A 20,773-nucleotide genomic window follows, 5' to 3' on the forward strand; every position below is an offset into this window, starting at 1 on the left:
CGAGTTCCACGACATGAGGATAAATTGGATTTTCAAATCCAAAAAGGGATCTTTTAATCTACTAAAAGCTCCATGGGACCATGGGACCATAGCCCAATGTACCTGAATGTTAAAAAATGCCCACCAACAGTGTAAAAATATTTATGAGCGAAAGGGATTTCTGGGGAAAAGAAAAACACAAAAACGTGAGGTATATTACTTACCCACCTAGGATTATGGCAGCTTTACTAAGATAAATCCGCGTTTTTGTTTTCAATGGAGGAATGAAAAATTTATTCTTTGCTTGAGCAGAAAGAGAAACTCGCTTCAAAGTTTACTGTGCAAGCAGCAGATAAATCCAGTATAGAAGCCGTGCCGTCAATTGAAAAGGATGGTTGGAGGTCGGAATTTCTCGTGATTTGGTGAAGAGATGGCGTGTGGGAAAGTATAATCCATGTGAGCGACAAGAAGCCACGGCCGCCGCCGCGCCTGTCGCTGCCTCTTCCTCCAGCGTTGCCTTGGGCATCTGTGCTACAAATTGCTGTAATTGCGGCATAAAATTATTCAAAGTTGTTAGTTTGAATCCCCCGACCTGAACTCTGGAGGCTCTCGACTTATAATTAGGTCTGTAAGTTATAGCAATTTAAAGGTCGGGGAAGGGAGAATTGTGGAATTGTGGTAATGGAGCTGGCAACCGTCTCTATGTCTCTGCACTCTCCCTGGACGATGCGTTGCCAGAAGAATCCAAATGGTTGGATTCCACGAACAGTGGCGGCGAAGAGGAGGTGGGGTTCAGCTGGGTGTGTGAAAGGTGGGGTTGGTACGAGGACGAGGGATGGCCTGAGAGTGAAAAGAAGATCATTACCATCATCACTATCGTTATCATCATCATCGGGAGGAGGGCTGGTGGTTGTGGCGTCTGTTTTCGAGAGGTTCACGGAAAGGGCAATAAAGGTGGTGACGTTTGCACAGAGGGAGGCGCAGGCACTGTGGGGAGGGGAGGTGGGGAGAGAGCATCTGCTGCTGGGATTGATTGCAGAGCAGAGGAAGAGAAAGGGGGGCTTCCTGGATTCAGGGCTCACCATCGATAGAGCGCGGGAGGAGGCAAGGAAGGTGATTGCAGAGGGGGTTTCTGCCTCTGCCAATCCTACAGATATTCCCTTTGCAAGCGGGTGCAAGCGTGTGTTTGAAGCAGCCATGGAACATTCCAGAAGCATGGCTCACAATTACATTGCTCCTGAGCACATTGCAATTGCCCTTTTCAATCTCATCGATCAAAATGAGCCTGCCGCCTCTCTTCTTCAAAGGTGTGCTTGCTCTTAGCTCTTCCAATTTCGTAAATTTAGTGCTCACTCTTTGCTCTTGCAATTTCAAAGGTGTGCTTACTCATTGCTCTTTGCTCTTCCAATTTCATAAATTTAGTGGGGGATTCACATTATTACTGAAACCCGTGACCAACTTTTTGCCTACCATTGAACCACGTCCCTGAGGCAATTTCGTTATTTATTAGTACTAGCAAACTCATACCGGATGCCCATATAAGAAACGTCAATTACAAACTATCATTCCTTGTCCTGCAGGAATCCTTGCAGCACCTGGACTGATCTGGCCGGGTTCTGATCCCAGTCTAGATCCGGCTTATGTACAGACAGAGTCCATCCCAGTCCCGACAATTCGGCCCAGGGAGAACCCAGGTGTAAACCAGCTTTTTAAAAAAAAAAACAGATTTAGAGGAAACCAAAAAAAGTTAAGACATAACCTAACCAACCGTAAAAGTGTATTTTTAAAAAAAATTGGAGCTTGGTTAAAGCAGTAAATTTATAAAAAATGACACGAATCATAAAGGTTCCCCGGCTTCAAAGGTCTTAATTTCGACTGGGTGTGTGGGTTCCAGCCTTCAACCCCATGTTACACGGCAATATGGAACAAATTTTTACCAGTTGCTGTGAGGGGCGTTGCTTCTCAATCACTTCGGGGCCTACCACCCCCAAACCTCTACTTTGATTATAAAAAGTTAAAAAAAAATTGTTCTGGGCTTGCACCATAGAAAAACATGTTTTTTATTGTTTTTTTTCAATTAAATCCTGAGTAATTGGATTCCATTTACACTTTTGGTCTGTCAAATCACTGCCAATTTCAAGTCCCAAGTAATGCTACTATTATATAAACTGGTCTGATATCTCATTAACATTTATAATTGACAATTAATATTGTATTATGATTTATCAATTATCAGCTGTGTTCTTAATTCTATATTCAATTTTGTGCATTCTATGCTAATTATAAATATAAATATATATCCAGCTGTACCGAAACTGTGAAAAAGATTGGTGAACTGCTGAACATGTATCCTGAACCTAAACCTGAAAATGGCAACATCAACTAGAAAGTACCCAGTTTTCTCGATGATCAAGTCAAGTTTTCCTTATTTTTGTTAGAAATATAATAATGCAAGCATTGCATAATGATAATCACTATCGAGCTTAATAAAATAAATCACCAGAGAAAATATCAAGAGACAAAATTTTGTTGATTTTTATACTTTCAGATTAATGTAAAACTCAGAAATCAGAATTTAGTTTCTAATTAAATTGTTTGTTGTGAAATTCAGAGATTTCTAGATTTAGGCATAACATAGAAATGAACAAATAAGAACAAAACACAATTACCCTGGGAAAACCTCCTAGGAGGAAAAACCCAGCCAGAAAAGATCCTCAGATCTGATTATGGATTATATTCAATATTCTGTTTACAATACTTATCTCAAGTACTTGTAGAGGTCTGAGATGTTCACTCTTAGGGCTGATGAAATCTTCAATAAGTCTGCTCTTTCATAAGTATTAGGTCTGCCCCTTTAGCACACTAACCAGCAATCAGGTTCATACACTAGATCTGCACTTTTAGTGCATCTTAAGTCTGCACTTATGCTTGAAACTGATCTGTAACTTTAGCGCCTTGAATCTGGAGCAGTTCGCACTTCTTTATGACAGTATGTACTTGATGTTAGCACCTTCAATGGCAGGTATGATTCGCATATGTTCCTTCTTCAGCCTTTGCATTAAGCATATATATATTTCGCAAGAAAGGATATGTATTGTGTATTGAATGAGGTGAAGATGCCCTTTATTTATATGTGGTGCAAGAACTAATTAAGTCGGCTTTTACTTAATTGATAACTTATAATTTTTAACATCTCTTTTACCGAAATGCCTTATTAGTATAGGGTCGGCCCTATTTATGGGAGCACGTTACCTTGAGTGTGGCGTGAGGATTTAGGGAGTGCCGTGAGAGAGGGCCCAGCCCTACACATTGAAGGAGGGGCCAGACCTTTGGGCGGATTCCAATGTTGCCGGATTCCAATGTTGCCTAAGGCAATTGGAATCCGCCATTCCTACCTAATTACAATCAACAAATTCATCCTGCATATATATATATATATATCTGCCTGTTTTATCTGAGAGGAAGTTAATTCTTGAGTTGCTAAGAAATTCGTAACACATATATTCTAAGAAAAAATTTCCTAACACTGAGTATTTACAGTCTGGAAGACATCATGGTTTTGTACTATAAAAATCCATGGAGCTCAATTTTAACAGCTTCCAGTCTATGTGTGGTTTTAATTCTTGTTTTGACAATAAACCTTTTAGAACCATTTGTTGCAACTTAATCTCAAGAGAAGTTTGTTCAAATGAATTTGGATGCAAAGAAATTTTTTCACGTAGGAAAAACATTATGGTATATTTACATATTGCATCTTAGCACATTTTTTTGAATATGCCTGTAAAAAAGTTACCAAAGCAAATGTCTTTTTACAAGACTACAGTTTGTTGGAAAAGATTTGTTTACATGATTGTTGAAAGAAATACCAAGCACATTGAACTTGGTAGAAACCTTTGGGGAGAATTTAATTATTTGTTAACTTTGTCATAAATCATCTGTGTTTTCCAGAAACCCTGGATAATAGGCAACAGTGAGAGTGGTTTCCTTACAAAAATGAAGTTTGTATTGCCAGTCTTGTTTTGGTCATGAAGGCTTTCTAAAAGATCATCCAATGATTGCCTAATGTTACCAAGAATTTAATTTAATAAAATAATGATGACCAAATGATATGGTTTTGATTTTTGAAGATACGTTACATTTATATCTATGATCATTGATATGTTATGGTCATATTTCCTATAAAATGGCTATGACTAGTTAGTGGGCTACCTTTATGTTTGCCTATTGTATTTCAACAAACTAGTATTTAGTATAAATGCTATGGTTTCTGGCTTTCAGTTCTATTTATAGTTTTATATTACGTATATAATGCTAGTGTTTATTACAACTTCAGAATTTTTAACCCCTTACTATTTTTCTTTTCTTTTTTTAATCTTATATAATATTCTTAATAGCTAGAATACGTGAAATCTCTGTGTCTGATCTAGTTTCTATACAACATAATCAATATCACAGTACTTCCATTTGATTAGGCATTCTCAGATAACCGCGGATGGGTTATGTTCTATTCATTCGTTGATGTTACAGGATTCGCATTGCTTTGATTGTATAGTTATCTATTGTCTCAGTTAATTCCTTTTGTTATTATTAGTGATGAGAAATGCATTAAGTCCTCTTTCTTAAAACTAATTTTACTAATTTTGTGTGGGCCAAATACTTTTGGTCAGATTTGGTCTGCTTAACAATTTTAATTTCATGTTATTCTAGGTTGGCACCTAATATTCTAGTTTATTCTAATATTTTCTTGCTTGTCACCTAATTTGATATTGGTATTACTTAAAGTTATTTTGAAATATTTTTAGTTCTATTCGCAATTGAATTTAGCCAATTATAAATAAATTTATTTTTAATTTTTAATGTTCATTTCCTTAAAATGTTTTATATGGTGGCAGTATGTCATGTATCGTATTGTGCCATAAATTGATGTGGGGAAGCCATTTAGTCGGCTATATTTTTCACCTCTATTGTCTGTTTATTTTTCTGTGGTTCGTTAAGCCCATTGTGAGAGTTTTTTCTTGCTTAATCTTCTGCATATTACAAGTCATCTTCCAACAACTCTTCCATTTGCTCTCATAAACAATTTTTCCATTAGTTCTTTCCAATCATAAATTGGCCTCTGTTGTCATTAGTGAATGCTACAGAAGTATCCTGGACTGCTTAGATTAAGGAATCTGACATGAATGACCCTCTTATCTTTGATAATTAAGTCCTTTCTTGCCTTTAAATTATGCCTGAGAGCAATTTGCTTGATCTATATCTTCTCAGCCCTCTAATGTTGGCCACTTCATTTTATTTTTACTCTTTACTATCTCAGTGCTACAACTGCACAAATATCTGAAAATAGATTAAACAAAAACTTGCAAGCACAAATATATTATTCTCAAAGCATTTTCCCTCTAAACAAAATCACAATCATCTTAATGAAAAACTTGTGGTAAAGAACAAAGTTTGCAGGGAGATGCATCTCTTGTACTAGAGACAGGTGTGCAGACGTCCATACCATGTACCCATATGTCTTCCTTGAAAAATTCTATATCTGATTTCGGCCTATCTAAAATCTCTGCTAGGCGGAAAATGCAAGCTGGATCCTGACAACAAGGCACTAAAAATGACTGCCATGAGTGAACAAAATCTGGACGTTGATGATCAAGATGGACACATCCAAATGGGTTGGCAGAATGAACAGCAGCTCATCAAAGTGGCCATTGAATAAATAAAATAAATTATGCTAAAATAAAAAGTGAGAAAATGTCCTATGGATATCTTTGGTCCCCAACTAGTAAAATAGGTGGCTCATAGTTGGTGATTCGTTAATGTTTTGAATTTTAATTGAATGAGTTAAGATATTATGTTATGATATTTTAATCGTTTGAGTATGTCAATATTTATTATTTATGTATTTCACATTTTTAATTTTTAATTTTTAATATATATATATATATATATATATATATGTCTACAAGTACCCATTTCCTAATTAAAAAAAAAAATGGTGTACTGTTACTGTTACCCTTCTCTAGTACTAGTACTAGTACTCATCTTGGCAACACTGTAAAGAATTGTTTTGGTAAAAGCACCTCACACAAGTAGAAGAAGAGAGAATACACAACTTTGATAAAGTGGAAGGAAAAGATATATGACAATATGTATACACAAATACAAGAGAATTCTTTACCAATGGATTTGTATTGAAAATGGCAAAATATGTAACCCTGTTGATTCCGTGAATGATTTATTGTTTCTTATTCTCCATTTTAATCCTTGAATTTTTCACTCCTCTGCACAGCTATTGCAATTTTTAGTTACATTAGAACTAAGTTGCTAGTTCGGGTTCGAAGAATTGGTACGCTGGTACGACAAAATTTTGAAAAGGGGTTTGGGTTCGTTAGTACAAAAACATGTATATATATATATATATATATATATATATATATATATCAAGGTTGCACGGGTACGCGGGTACTTGGAGACTGGTGCTGGTACCGGTACGACTATTTTTTGAAAATAGGAGACGTGGGTACTTAGATTAGAGATGCCAATTTTTAAAAAATATAATTTAATAATTTATAGAAATTCTAAAAATATAATGACATTGAACATTAAATATAATATAATAATTTAGTAATGGAGAAATCCTTGTGACCTGCATTTGTTTTGAGCGTTGTTTTTTTTCGTTTGTACTGCATTTTGATTATTTTGTTGCCTGTGCTTTGTTTTTTTATTTTAACATTTTGGGGTTTCTTTTTTCTTGTTTGGCTTGGAGACGGTGGGAGACGGGTAGATATGTTAGCGGGAAGTCTCCTCTCTATGGATTTGTTTCCAACCAAGCTTCCGGTGCGGGATATGCGTCCGAGTCTTTGGTACGAGTACCCATGCAACTATGATATATATATATATAGACACACACACACACATGTCACATAGCATCAACAAAACCAACATAAACTTGTAATTATAGCATCATGATCATACCATAATAGCATCATATACATCAAGTTTAATATCAAAATGACAAAATATTCAAGTATCATTGTTTCGACTTTCAACAATTTAAAGTTTAATCATCAAATGGATTCTCTAATTCATCACCCTCATTCTCCTCCTCATCCTCCTCATCATTGACATTGACATTAGATGAACCAATGCCAATGCCACTTGCACTTGCACTATAAGTTTGCTCGCTATCCGAGTCATCAAATGCAACAAGTTGAGAAGCAAAAGCATCTAAATCAGTATGCTCTGGCTCTATTTACCACATCTTCGTTTCCCCTTGCTTGTAGTCATGTTGCTTGTGTGAAATGAGCCAAGTTAATGTTTTAAAACTCACTTTTAGGGTTATATTTTAATATTTTATGTGGTGGATTTAAAAAATATTAAGTTTTGCAAAACAAACACCATTTTTGGGCCATCAGACCCCCGGGTTTGACTTGGGTCGTCTCGGATTCGACCTGGTCCAAATCAGGCTTGTGAATCACGGACCCTGTCCGGACCACAGGCAGACCGGACCAGGATTGGACTGGACCAGTACTAGGGGTCTAGGGGGGCGAACCTTGCAACTTAGCATTAGAAAACCCTAAATTCAACATTTATGACACATGATAGATTAAAAAGTATAATAACTCATAGTCACTATTTTTCTTGCAACAAAAGTCATAGTGTAATAAAAGGAAGCTTTTTAGTAGTCATATCATTTTGGGGTAATTGAACTTCATCATGTTAATATATTATTGAGCCAATGTATGTAGCCCACTTTTCATTAGTAGTGGTTTAATGAGGACCCATCTTTTTGATACTCAAATGGTCTAGTTAGAAATCATTGTATAAGGTCCTGGTCATGGGGATGGAGCAATGGGATTTGAACTCACAAAATGAACCATCCCACAATGTCAGCCATAACCATATGGACTTGCACCTTGCAACCACGATTTCCTAGGAGGTCATCCATCCCAATACTATTTTGACTCTTGTGCTCGTTAATATGAATTTATCCCAACAATCAAGTCCACTTAGCTTTGTAGGTTCATAAAATGTTTAGCAAGTGTTATATCTGCAGATCATTCATTTTTGGAGCTTTCTATATCTGTTTGTTTTATACATTTGTTGTTTCACACCATGTCATTATCAAAAATAAATATTTTGTGGCAAATGAACTGCATCTTTATTGTTGTGTCTATGTGGCCCATCTATCGTGAGTAACGGTTAATAAAAGCCAATTGTGCATGAGATCGAATGGTCTCTGTGACATTTTTTACATCCAGTGATGATCGTAAGGGTGAATTAGTGGGATTAAATCTATTGAAATCATCCATCACTGATGAGGAATGATTGGGTATATTTTAATTCGTATCATAGGTTATATTTTTTAGGATATATTAGTTTGCTTTATATTTTATTATTTGTGATATGTGAGAATCTTCTCACTCCTAGTCGTCATTTTGCTATAACTAAGTTAGCATAGGACATGCAGTTAACAAGTTCTTTTATTTGTTTCCTATTTTCTTCTCAAGTTGGTTGTATCCAGCAAGACTTGTATCTTTAGGATTCTTATTTGTAACATAGTTTTTTCTTATATCAATCTTGTACTTTGTCATGTAAATTAATCAATTTGCCAAGATTTTCATTTTACACATTTTAGTGTAGACCTTTATAATATTCTTCTTGATTTCTATGGATGTTCTTATCACTCACATGTTGACAATTGTCATTGTTGGGACTTGTAACTGTCAACTGTGACCGTTCAGAATTATTGTGGGGACGTGCACCTGTTAACTGTGACCTTTCAGGAGGTGCCCCATCCCAGTACTATCATAGCGCCCATTTCCATGCTAAACCATTTGCATAACCTTCAGCGATTATTGTTCCTTGTGAATGTGTGACTTGTTCATTTTTTATATATTTGATGTTGCTCTGGCACATCGTCATATAATATATTTTTTTTTGGAGAGTAAACTTAGCATTCAGTAACAAGTCAATTGTGCAATCCATCTTTCATAAGTAGTCGTACACAAGAACCCATTTTTTATTAGGAGCTTGACTAGGCAAGGTGGGTTGTATAGGCTAGTTGATCTTTTTACAGTTAATTTGGGACAACGATATCATTTTGTGGGATGAGCATACAAGCATCTTAATCTTTAGTATTTGTTTAAATTGAATAGAACCGTTAGGGCTCACAGCTTGTCATCAATCCAAGAGTAGGGTATAGGTTTGGTGTGTTGGGTTGGAAGCTGTTTCATACCAAATGGTTATAATGTGCCAAAGCATTTTTAGATCTCATTTATACAGATTTATATAAGCCATTTTGGAAATAATCGATAATCCTTTGTACCAGGTACTTTTTGTTGTTGGTTGATGATTTCTCAAGGTAATTGTTGGCATACTTTCTGAAGAAAAAGTATGATTGTTTTGGAGCCTTTGTCAAGTTAAAAGCATTGGCTGGAAATCAGAAAGGTGGGTGGATTATGACGTTTAGGTGTACTAATGGGGTGAGTTCACTTCTAAGTGGTTACAAGAGTATTGCAAGAAAGAAGATATGCTCAGATAGTTGATAACTTCATACACCCTCCAGCAGAATGGAGTGGTTGAAAGGAGAAATTATACTCATGGAGATGACCTGATGCATAATGCACACTAGAGATGTGCTGTATATATACTAGGGAAAGCAATGATGCTCTATGAAGCAATGCTGCCCAGTTTTCAATACTTTGAAGAGATTGTGAGTTAGTTGCATGTAAGTATCGAGCTTCTTATGACTAATTATGAGAGGAGTCATGGGATTAGAAGCTTTAGTTTTCAGGTTAAAGATTTAAGGATCTTCCATTATAGCTGCCATTATTAGTGTAACACATTCTTCTTTGGTACAGCAACAAAAACAAGTAAAAAGAGAAAAGCATGTGATAAGATCTTTAGATAGATGCAACAAGGAAATCATAGCCTTAATGAAAAATTGCGCCCCTTCAATCTGTGTGGTCCATAAGGATTGTTTTGCAAGTGTATCTTGTAGATCCTATGGGACCTGGCTTGTGGGTCCATTAGGATTATCCCATGTGAAAAGGTAAAAGAGCTTTAGTTTAGATGAAGCAGTTCTTTGTGCACAAGTATGAGACTGTTTTGGGAAGGAAAGCATGCATATCACCTTGGATAGTTGGACTTGAATTGGCATCCATCCTACTCATTAAACCCCTTTTTTTTTTTAATTACTGTGAGATTTATGTTCCCATAATACTATAGTTGTTTTATGTTTCCAGTTCCTCTAGAAGGAAAAGAAACAAATTCAATTTCAGTTTTTCCTTCAGCAGTACCAGATTTAGTTGTAGCAGTTTTTTCAGATTTCTAATGTCTTGAAGATTTATATTTCAGACTAGACGACTGTTTTACGAATATCTAATTTCAATTTTCAGTTCAGAATAAGTTTTCAAAACTGTGTATACAACAATTACTTCAGAAGTTTTAGATCTCATTTCACTTCAGACCTAGGATTTAGTGCAGAAATTTCAAAATCCATTCTTGTTCTAGAATTGCAGGTTTTTATTCGTATCTTTTTATTTTGATTAAAGTTCCTCTACTCAAAACATAGGATCCCTATCCTAATCTTTTAAACTAGGTTAGGATAATAAAATTACCATCAAAGCTGCAGAATTTTTCTTATTTTTATATTTTCAGCTTTGAGGTGCATAGTTATGTCATCCTAACAACAGGTTTCTGTTGAAACATAACAATTTGGTTATCAGAAGGCCCCGTGAGTGCTAGCATGAAACCTCTTGTCCCATCATTTACTTACCTAACTCTATCCATATTTTTAAATGTACAACTGCAGATCTTTGCCTTGAAAAATAATTTGGTTAAAAACAATACTGAGTAGACGATACTCTTATGAATTGGAAATGCATCATTCCACGTGAACTTTTTCATTTCCTTGTATATATTAATCCCTGCATTTGTGATTCAGTATTTCCAATCCTGTACATTAGTTCTGCAACATGTATGTGCACAATTTTCACACAGAAGTACACTCATAATCTCTTTGAGTTCTGCACAAATAGCAGTATTCACAGTTTTCTTTGCACTGTGTAAAAGAAATATACAGCCCCTCTGGATCTGATTTGATGGTTTCATGATGTTGTAATTTTCTTATGTTCGCCTAAGATGTGTCCCCAATATTTTAAAGCCTGTTTCCCATACGGGATGTTTCAGGGATGTGGGGACAGGTTAGAAATGTGCTCCTGCCACCCTGATCATCAAAAAGTCTCGGAAATGTTTCTGAAATGCCTACTTTTTTTTTGGTATGGCTAGCCATTGCCCAGATTTCCTAGATGTCCCTTGACCATCCCAAGGATTGCTAGCCTCTACAATCCAATCAACATAAAATGCAATAAAAAGAACACAAAATCGAAAAGAAAGATGGGTGGGCTCACTCATTTGCACCAACCCTAAACTTAAAAAGGCTCATAGACAACTAAAATAAAAAAATAAACTCATTTTGCCATTTTCTATATTGTAAAGAATCAGATGAAGTAGGAGAATAGTTGTGAGAAGAGAAGAGAACAACAATGAGAAGGCGGCAAAAGAGCATCAAGACTACACCATTAACTCAAAGTGATATAATTATGAAAGATGACTTATGTCTTGAAGATTTGTGTGATCTCAAAAGCATTAATTTGGGCTTAGTGGCAGGGGCTTCACCCGTTGACCTTACTTAACAATTCAACACAATCTTCACCTTTTGACCTCACAACTTCATAAAATCTTCACTTTTTGACCTCACTTAACAATTTCACACAATCTTCACCTTTTGACCTCACAACTTCATACAATCTTCACCCTTTGACCTCTCTTACAATTTCGTACAATCAATCAAAGGAAATAGGCTTACCTCTTGATGATCAGAAGAGTTGGTGGCTATGCATAGTGCCTTGCAACTTTAGGATCAATAGACTCTCAATTATTGTTAGACTCTAGTGACATGTTGGACTGTTGAGCCCAAAGATTCCACATAGATTTATGAGGAAGAGACAGAAGAGGGATTGGTTGGGGTTCTGTTGGATGAGCCAATCCCTCATAGTGGCTGTGACTCAAACTTAGATTTCGATTGCGATGCACAATTAGGATATGCTGTTTAGGGCAGCAGCATATTTTCTCTGTTTTTGTCATTTAATAGTTGAAACTTGCAGCCTTTGGGCATTTTGTTGTAATTTTTAATCTAATAAATATGCATATTGAATGAAAGCAATTAAATTTTGTTAACTCGTTTGTTTATTGTCGATTGAAATCTTGATCAATTTTAATGTTGTGTATCTAAGGTTCTATAATATATATGTCAAATACCTTATAAATGTTATCATATGAGTATTTGAAATTTCGTTATATTTTAAAAATTTCCAAATTTTTTTAACAGCTGTCACCTAAAAATGTCCTCGCAAAAAATATGTTCTGGAAATGCATCCTCTCCCAGGATGTCCCCATTCCAAAAACTTAAGTGAACAGAAATTTCCCCATCCTGAACTTGCTCTGTGAACCTTACTTGGGATCCTGATCATAGGATTGAAATAATGTATTATTTTTGTGATACATAAAGTCGGGCATGGAGCCCTTCTCCTTTGTCGATATACCTATAAAAGCAAAATACATAATGCACAGGAAACAACTTATAACAGTGGGATATGGCGGAGGATTCTAGTTTGAAAATCTGGAACCAACCTTTACATCCTTTGACTACAAAGTTATCAACTTACACAAAACACGTAGAAAATTCTCTAACATCTGCAGAAATCTCACCAGCTCCACCGGGTTCACTTTCCTCCCCATCCGGCTCAGCCGTGTGATTCAGGAATTTTACTGCTCTTTTAGCCCTCTGCTCTGGAACTGTCTTGAAGTGGAGAAGATCAGAAGGGGATCTGAAGGCAAGTCAGATCTTCGTTGGGGATGAAACTTTTCTCTGCATCCCTGGCAAAATTCTGCATTTTCTCCACTAGTCACTAAAATTTGGAAGTGGGCTTCAAGTTCTCTGAAAAGTGCTATTGAAACAAGCCACCTGTAACTGCACATGCCATTGGCAATGAACTCACTGGGTAAGTTTTGTCCTCCTCAAATGCCTGCTTCAGTCCACCTTTGAATTCTTTCTAAACATAATGGTCTGCCAGCCCACTTGTTAGGTAATTTCTCCTTAACATTGTCCTGAAGATTTGAGAAAAACATCAAAGCAATGTCCGAATTAACCCAATTGTGCACTTCAATTAAAGATAATTAGAACCATAACTTCATTGATGGTATTCTCAATTGCCTCTAACTGCAACAGAGATTTTTCCTAATTGTTGATTGAAAACTGGGCTTTGAAATGTCATCTCTTGCTTTATGGGCATATTGATAGAACTTTGTCTATTGTGAGGAATATTGCCTTCAAGAGCACCCAAAATTCTCTTTAAAGGTTGATTGCATATCATGAGCATCGAATTCCTACATCCTACATGTGCCAGTTGCAGGAGGACAGAATGAAAAGATATTAGACTTTCCTTTATAATACCAAGGCATTCAAAGAGATTAGGGGGTTTAAAAAAATTCATTATGATTTAATTGGAATCCCTTCCGAACTGCCCACTAGGTGTTAGAACCTGACTTCTTCACTTTTTCTGATTTCTATTTGCTTGCATCAATTAGGCGAGCCTTGAGTATCAACTAGAGCATGATTGATTGGTGCAATATAAGGGGGATCATCTGTTCTCCAGAATATGTAGTTTTGAGGCGGACAGAAAGGATATGAATGGTGCTAACTGCTAATAGTATGAATTGTTTTATCAATTAACATTTATTGAATTCATTTTTTTTGTTAAATGAAAGGAAGGAAATATTATTGTTTGTCATTAAAGTCTCACAAAATTGGTGTTCGATTACAGATTGGGTGTGAATAAAGAAGATCTGGCATCTGTTGCAGCCTCAAGATTACAGGGAGAGCTAGCCAAGGAGGGTAGAGAACTCTCTTCAACATCTCTTGCATTGCCAGCAAAATCCAAATTACGTGCAACTACAACCTCACATGTGGACAAGAAAAAAGGTTTTCATTGGTGTTCTGAGTTGGAGTTATGCTTTTACATAGCTTTTAAGTTCAAACTTTTCAGCTAGATCAATGTTTGAACATTTTTTATGCATTAATTTTTGCATACATTGACAGAGAAAGGTGCACTGGCTGATTTCTGCATTGATATTACCGCCCGAGCAAGTGAAGGTAGAATAGATCCTATTGTTGGCCGTGACAAGGAGGTAGAGAGGGTGGTTCAGATTCTTGGTCGGAGAACTAAAAATAATCCCATTCTATTGGGAGAACCAGGAGTAGGAAAAACTGCAATTGCTGAAGGGCTAGCAATCAGTATCATCCAAGGAAATGTACCCGATTTTCTTCAGGTAAGTCATCTTTGAAGGAAATATCATCTTTACATTCCTATTTGTCAATGCATTACTGTTTAGTAACTATGCTTATTAGTTTCAAATTGGATATCCTCTCGAATCTCTATCAATTGTCTAGTCCCATTTTTGCACAGGGAAAGCGTGTGATGTCCCTAGATATTGGGTTATTAATATCTGGTGCAAAAGAACGAGGGGAGTTAGAGATGCGCGTAACAAGTTTGATTGACGAAATACAAAAAGCAGGTATGCCAGTCTTACAAATTTTATGGTTTCGTTTTGGATCAATTACATTTTGGTTAACTATGACTCGTTGTGACTTAAAATTTCTGTCTGCAGGTAATGTCATTCTTCTAATCGACGAAGTTCACACACTCGTGGGATCAGGATTAGCTGGGAAGGCAAGAAATGGCTCTGGCCTTGACATTGCTAACTTGTTCAAGCCAGTCCTCGCCAGAGGTCAGCTACAGGTACATTTGTTTTTTGGAGAAGAAGTAAAGAAACAGAGAACTGAGAAATTAAGGACTGATCGGAATAATTTGCAGAGCATAACTGCTTTGAACATGGAAAATGCAGAAGGAATCTTGCAGTTTGAATCTTTTTGGGGCGAGTCAAGTTGACCTTCTAGAAATCTAAACAGCTTTTAATGAGTTGTCTGTATGATCCATAGAATTATTATTAACATGACACTTCAACATAGCTCTACTATTTTAGATAACTGGGACGATTGGACATAAATAATGAGCATAAGTTTGCATGGTAGTTACTTGGAGGATAATTCTGTAGAACCTTTTAAATGCTTTCAACTTGCATTCTTTACTTTGGATGGTCTTAGCCATGAGAATAATAGGACTGCACATGGATGCTATTGCTGGTGATGCCCTAGAAGAGAGAATCTTATGCAATGTTATGTTTGCAGTGCATTGCTGCTACAACACTTGATGAACACAGAAAGTATATTGAGAAAGATGGAGCACTGGCACGTCGATTCCAGCCTGTGCTAGTAGATGAGCCTAGCCAGGTACTGCATATCTCATATCAAAAGAGTTCTGCTGAAGCAAATCAATACTTAAATATATTTGTAATTGCTTTAAGATCTCAATATCTCAAATTTTTGTTACCCTGTCTAGGATGATGCTGTTAAGATACTTGTAGGATTGCTTGAGAAGTACGAAGATCATCACAAGTGCAGGTTTACTTCAGAGGCAGTGGATGCAGCTGTTCGCTTATCAGCAAGATATATTCAAGATAGATATCTTCCAGACAAAGCCATTGATCTCATCGATGAGGCGGGAAGCCAAGCACATATAAAAGCTTGCAATAGAAAAAAGAAACAACAAGCAAGCATACTCTCAAAATCTCCCAGTGAATATTGGCGGGAAATTCGGGAAGTTCAGAAACTTCATGAAACTGTAAGGCATCTTATTTTCCATTATCCTATATTCAAGAGAATTTATTAACTCTTTTATGGTGGTCTTCTGGTATTATATTTGTTTCTTACTTGCAGTAAGCTTCATGGGAAGGACCTATCTTTGAATTCCTAAGTCAATCTTCCATACAGTGGATGAATGAACATCAAATTTCAACTAGTTTTGTAATTGATCATTTATTAGTTCATTTGGGCTGGGTTGGCTGATTGATGGTGTGTCACCAAGCACAAGAATCAAGTTCACAACGTATCCCGCCTAGAGCCAAAATGTTTTGAGAGAAGTTTTAGCTCCAAACAAATTGATCAAAGCCAACCAATGATTCGTAGCACCCTTGGTGAAATAAAAATAGCATTTAACCATAGCAAAGAAACAATTATTTTATCAGAAGAAATGTTCCAAGCCACTTTGGATGGTGTAAATTTATCATTATGAGCTGATTACAGTTTTGAAAAAAAGCTAATTGTAGTTCCTCAATGCAGGCACCATCAGTTAGAATCAAAGAACATCTTTCAAAACATGCAGGCAGATCTGGTGATAGATCTACACCAAGTACTTCAGATAGTGATGTGGAAGCTGTTTCTTTACCGTCTACTCCCACCATATCAAGTGATTATGAATGTGATAATGGGTATGTTAATTTTTTCTTGTCTTCTATTTTTCTCTTGTGCTTGGTCCATATTTCTGTGCTTTCGATCCAAATTAATGTTTGTTTGATCCTGATCTTTGCAGACCTGTTGTGGTTGGACCAGATGACATTGCAGCAATTGCATCCATGTGGTCTGGTATCCCGGTTGAGCAGCTCACTGCACATGAACAACTCAAGTTAATTGGTCTTGAGAAACAGCTCCAAACTCGTGTTGTTGGACAAAAAGAAGCCGTCAGTGCCATTGCAAGAGCATTGAGGAGAGCTCGTTTAGGATTAAAAGATCCCGATCGTCCCATTGCTACAATGCTTTTTTGTGGTCCAACTGGAGTTGGCAAGACAGAATTGACCAAGGCATTGGCAGAATCTTATTTTGGTTCAGTAAGTTGCTTTGCTGTAAATATTTACAGTTGTTAAGACATATCACACTACTTATTTTCAGTGTTACCATCAAGGGAAATGTGCTTATGCTTTTGGAATTTATGCATTTGTGATCAATGGCAGGTAACGTCCATGATCAGGCTTGACATGAGTGAATATATGGAGCGACATACTGTGAGTAAATTGATTGGATCTCCCCCAGGATATGTAGGATATGGAGAGGGGGGCACACTAACTGAGGCTGTTAGACGGCGACCATTTACTGTAATTTTACTTGATGAAATTGAAAAAGCTCACCCTGATATATTTAATATCCTGCTTCAAATCTTTGAGGATGGTATTCTCGCTGACTCCCAGGTGAGTGAGTATGCAATAGCTTAATCATATCTCCGAAATGATTTTCTGAAGAGTATGATGAAATCATGCATACTTATGAAGTACATTAATATAACTTGTAAAAATTTTCAGGGTCGCAGAGTTTCCTTCAAAAATACAATTATCATTATGACATCCAACATAGGATCAAAAGCAATAGTAAAGGGTAGAAGTAACAGGACATTTGTTTTCGGAGAAAAGGATGGAGATGGACATGCAGCTCTAAAAGCATTGGTCGATGAGGAGTTGAAGGCTTATTTTCGGCCAGAATTATTAAATAGGATGGACGAGGTGGTTATCTTTCATTCTTTACAAAAGCAGCAGGTATGATTCCATGTGTTTAATTTGTCCACTTGCTCAGTAATCTGATATGTATTGCAAGCATGTTTTAAATATCTTTAATCCCTTGATAATTGTATAGGTACGTGAAATACTGGGTTTGATGCTGAAGGAGACCAGAGAACGACTCTCAGGCACAGGAATTGGTCTAGAAGTGTCAGAGGCTGTTTTCAATCTTATATGTCAAGAAGGTTATGATCGCAGTTATGGTGCAAGGCCTCTAAAGCGAGCACTTACACGCTTGGTTGAAGATGTTGTAAGTGAAGCGTTTCTTGCAGACAAGTACCAGGCAGGTGACACTGCCATTGTCGATTTAGATGCTTCGGGAAATCCATTTGTCACACACCGGAAACCAGATCAACAGGAGAATGGGATTTGCTTATCAGTCATGACATCGACTACTTTGTAATAGCCAGTTTGCTTTGCAAAGTTTATTCTTATACCTCTCATTCAATGACAGCGAAAAAATGTGTACCTGTCATTTATTTATTTGTTATATATCTATAAAGCTATTTATGTATATGGGCTGTAAATATAGGTTGATTGCTGGGACACTGTAAATAGCATTGGCTAATTGTTGTAAGAATTGAAACATTAGAATGGTCCAAATTGGATCTTAGTTTATTGGTCAATTTAAGGAACAAAAAATGCCTCATCCTTTTAACAAGGCTCTGCCTTGGATTGGAGTTTTGGCTTTTAGATGCTTCTTGTTCATTAAAGACATTTATTATTCTCCATTTTTTGGGGACATACACAACTGATTTACTTACAAGTTCTTCTGACTTGTTATTTCAACAGTCTTTTGAGATTTTAGCTTATTCAATTGTGGACTGACTCCTAAAAAGTGTGGAAGGTATCTAGTAAGGAACTTAATTATGTCTGATGTTTGAATGATCTTTATCATACTCATTCAACAAATCCATATGGGAACCCATCTTGGAGCTTGTGGGCGTTGTGTCTACCAGGATCCGAATTATGGATTGAAATGACACCAAAAACAATTGTTAAGGGTACCATAAAATGCCAAAATAAAATATTGGCAAGGAGATGTTGACCCGAGTCAAAACATGCTAGTATAGAACCTCAATGAACATGAGTCGTATATTTTTTTCGGATAGATTTTGTAATGCCCCCTTTTTGAAATAGGATTTAATAATAATAGAATTAAAATATTAAAAAATAAAAATATAATATAATTAAAATTTAATTAAGTTCAATGTGTTAATTTTAAGCAATCAGATGTTAATTTTAGGTAATCAGATTATAACAGACTGCAGATGAACAGTAACAGCAATGAAAACACAAGACAAGACACAAGACAAGACACACCAATACCTTGGGAAAACCTCCCTCTTGGAGGTGAAAAACCCAGCCACAAAGTACAATATATATTATCTCAAATGTAGGCAATTACAAAGGCAAGTGAACTTATCTCAGATTGCTGTCTAATCAGCAAGTTAGCAGATCTCAATTTCTCTTTACATGACAATGAAGATTGCAGCCCTTGTCAACAGCAGATGGCTAAGGAAGATCAGCACCAAATTTGCACAAGAAGAGTCTTCATCAAGTTCGCATGATGATCTTGATAGCTTCGCCTCACAATCAGCCTTAATAACTTTGCACAATAGATATGAAACAAGTATGCACAAGAGATCGCTGATCTTGGAGAGTAGATTACATTCGTAGAAGATGATGATAATGACTTCATTTGCTGTTAGATATATGTTATTTTTATATCCAACCTTTGGGGCCAAACCCTCAAGTCGGCTTGCATATTAATTAATTAATTAATTTGCTATTTATTGCCTTCACGTTACATGTTTGGGTCCAGGCCAAAGTTACATTTATTTGCCTCCACATTACATGTTTGGGTCCAGCCCAAAATAATTTGAATTACATGAGAGATGTCTTTGACAACATTAAAATGCAATAGTCAGGTATCCGAGCTAGCTATTATTTTCAACACAATGAATGGTCAAAGGGCATGAAATGAGGAATTGTGACTACCTCAAACTTTAGATATTAAAGGGAGAAGAGTTTATTTGAAAGAGGATATGCAGGAAGGAAGAAGTAATGGAGCATTTGAATTGAAAGATTAATAGAAAGGAATGGAATGAAAATAAGGAAGTGACTATTTCAAAGGGCAGAAATTATGAATGGTTGTACTCTTTCAAAGGGAGGTCATTATGAAAGGTTGTGACTCTTGCAAAGGGCAGGCATGATGAAGAGGGGTGGCTTCTCCCTCACATTGGAAGATATAAAGAGAAGAAGGTTTCATTTGAGGACATGCAAGAGAGCAATTTGGAAATAGTTTATTATTCTCAAAAGGCAGCAATGGAGGGTGGTGACTCTTATGAAAGGTGGTGACCCTTTCACCAATGAACTATAGAGGAGAAATCATTCCAAGCATTCAAGGATCACTTATCAATCATCACTCACCAATACATCAAATCAGCACTTATGAATCCATCAAAAGTAATCATCAAGTATCAAATCAAGCAAACAATCAATTTGAAAATCATCATCATACATATCAATTCATTCAATCAATAAAACATACAAACATCCATCATTCCAACATCAACCATTCTAGCATCAAATCATTCAAATATCAATCATTAAGACATCAATCATTAAAACATCAATTCCTTCAAGCATCATTTATGTATCCACTCATCAAATTTAAGAAACGCTAATTAAGAGAAATCAAGAAATCAACAATACTCTAGAAAACTCCTTGAGCAATCAGTCTTGGATTTGAGGAAGTGTCTTGCAACAAGCATGAAATGGACGACTAGCCTTCCATGCTCGTGGGTGAGAATAGACGACCAACCTTTTGTGCTATTGAGGATGAATAATCAAGTAATAATTTAATATTACTATTTGCAAGTATTTCTAAGAAATTCACAATATAATTTGCCACAAGGAATATGCTATGATGTATTGATCCTAATATTAATGATGCCATGATTTATTGATCTTCAGCAAGACAAGCTAAAGGAGAAAATCAAGATAAATTCTATCTTCTGAATTATTTTTAGAATTATAAGTTAAATATTATAATGAAATATCTTAGGTTTTGATAAAATTATATTTATAAATATATTGCAATTCTCATCTTAAGTTGGAATTGTTGTTTTAGGGCAAAAATCAGTGATATCCTAAGAAGGGACGTTACATATTTTCCAAAGTTTATCCTCTTAAAGTGCACTTGCATCCATAATAAGCATGATAA

The 20,773-nt window shown here is 36.1% G+C and overlaps 1 protein-coding gene across 1 annotated transcript; it reads left to right on the forward strand.

Moving 5' to 3' along the window:
* The first annotated feature begins 227 nt into the window (after window positions 1-227).
* Window positions 228-18,333, forward strand: LOC131038563 (chaperone protein ClpD1, chloroplastic). Its single transcript, XM_057971044.2, has 12 exons — window positions 228-1,286; window positions 13,866-14,023; window positions 14,141-14,370; window positions 14,508-14,616; window positions 14,710-14,840; window positions 15,290-15,391; window positions 15,501-15,782; window positions 16,280-16,428; window positions 16,530-16,824; window positions 16,948-17,181; window positions 17,293-17,523; window positions 17,621-18,333. The coding sequence occupies exons 1-12, from the start codon at window positions 661-663 to the stop codon at window positions 17,945-17,947; spliced, it is 2,874 nt and encodes a 957-aa protein (XP_057827027.1). The 5' UTR covers window positions 228-660; the 3' UTR covers window positions 17,948-18,333.
* Window positions 18,334-20,773: the final 2,440 nt, after the last annotated feature.

This window comes from Cryptomeria japonica, chromosome 10 (genome assembly GCF_030272615.1).
Source record: "Cryptomeria japonica chromosome 10, Sugi_1.0, whole genome shotgun sequence".
NCBI classification, from domain to species: Eukaryota; Viridiplantae; Streptophyta; class Pinopsida; order Cupressales; family Cupressaceae; genus Cryptomeria; species Cryptomeria japonica.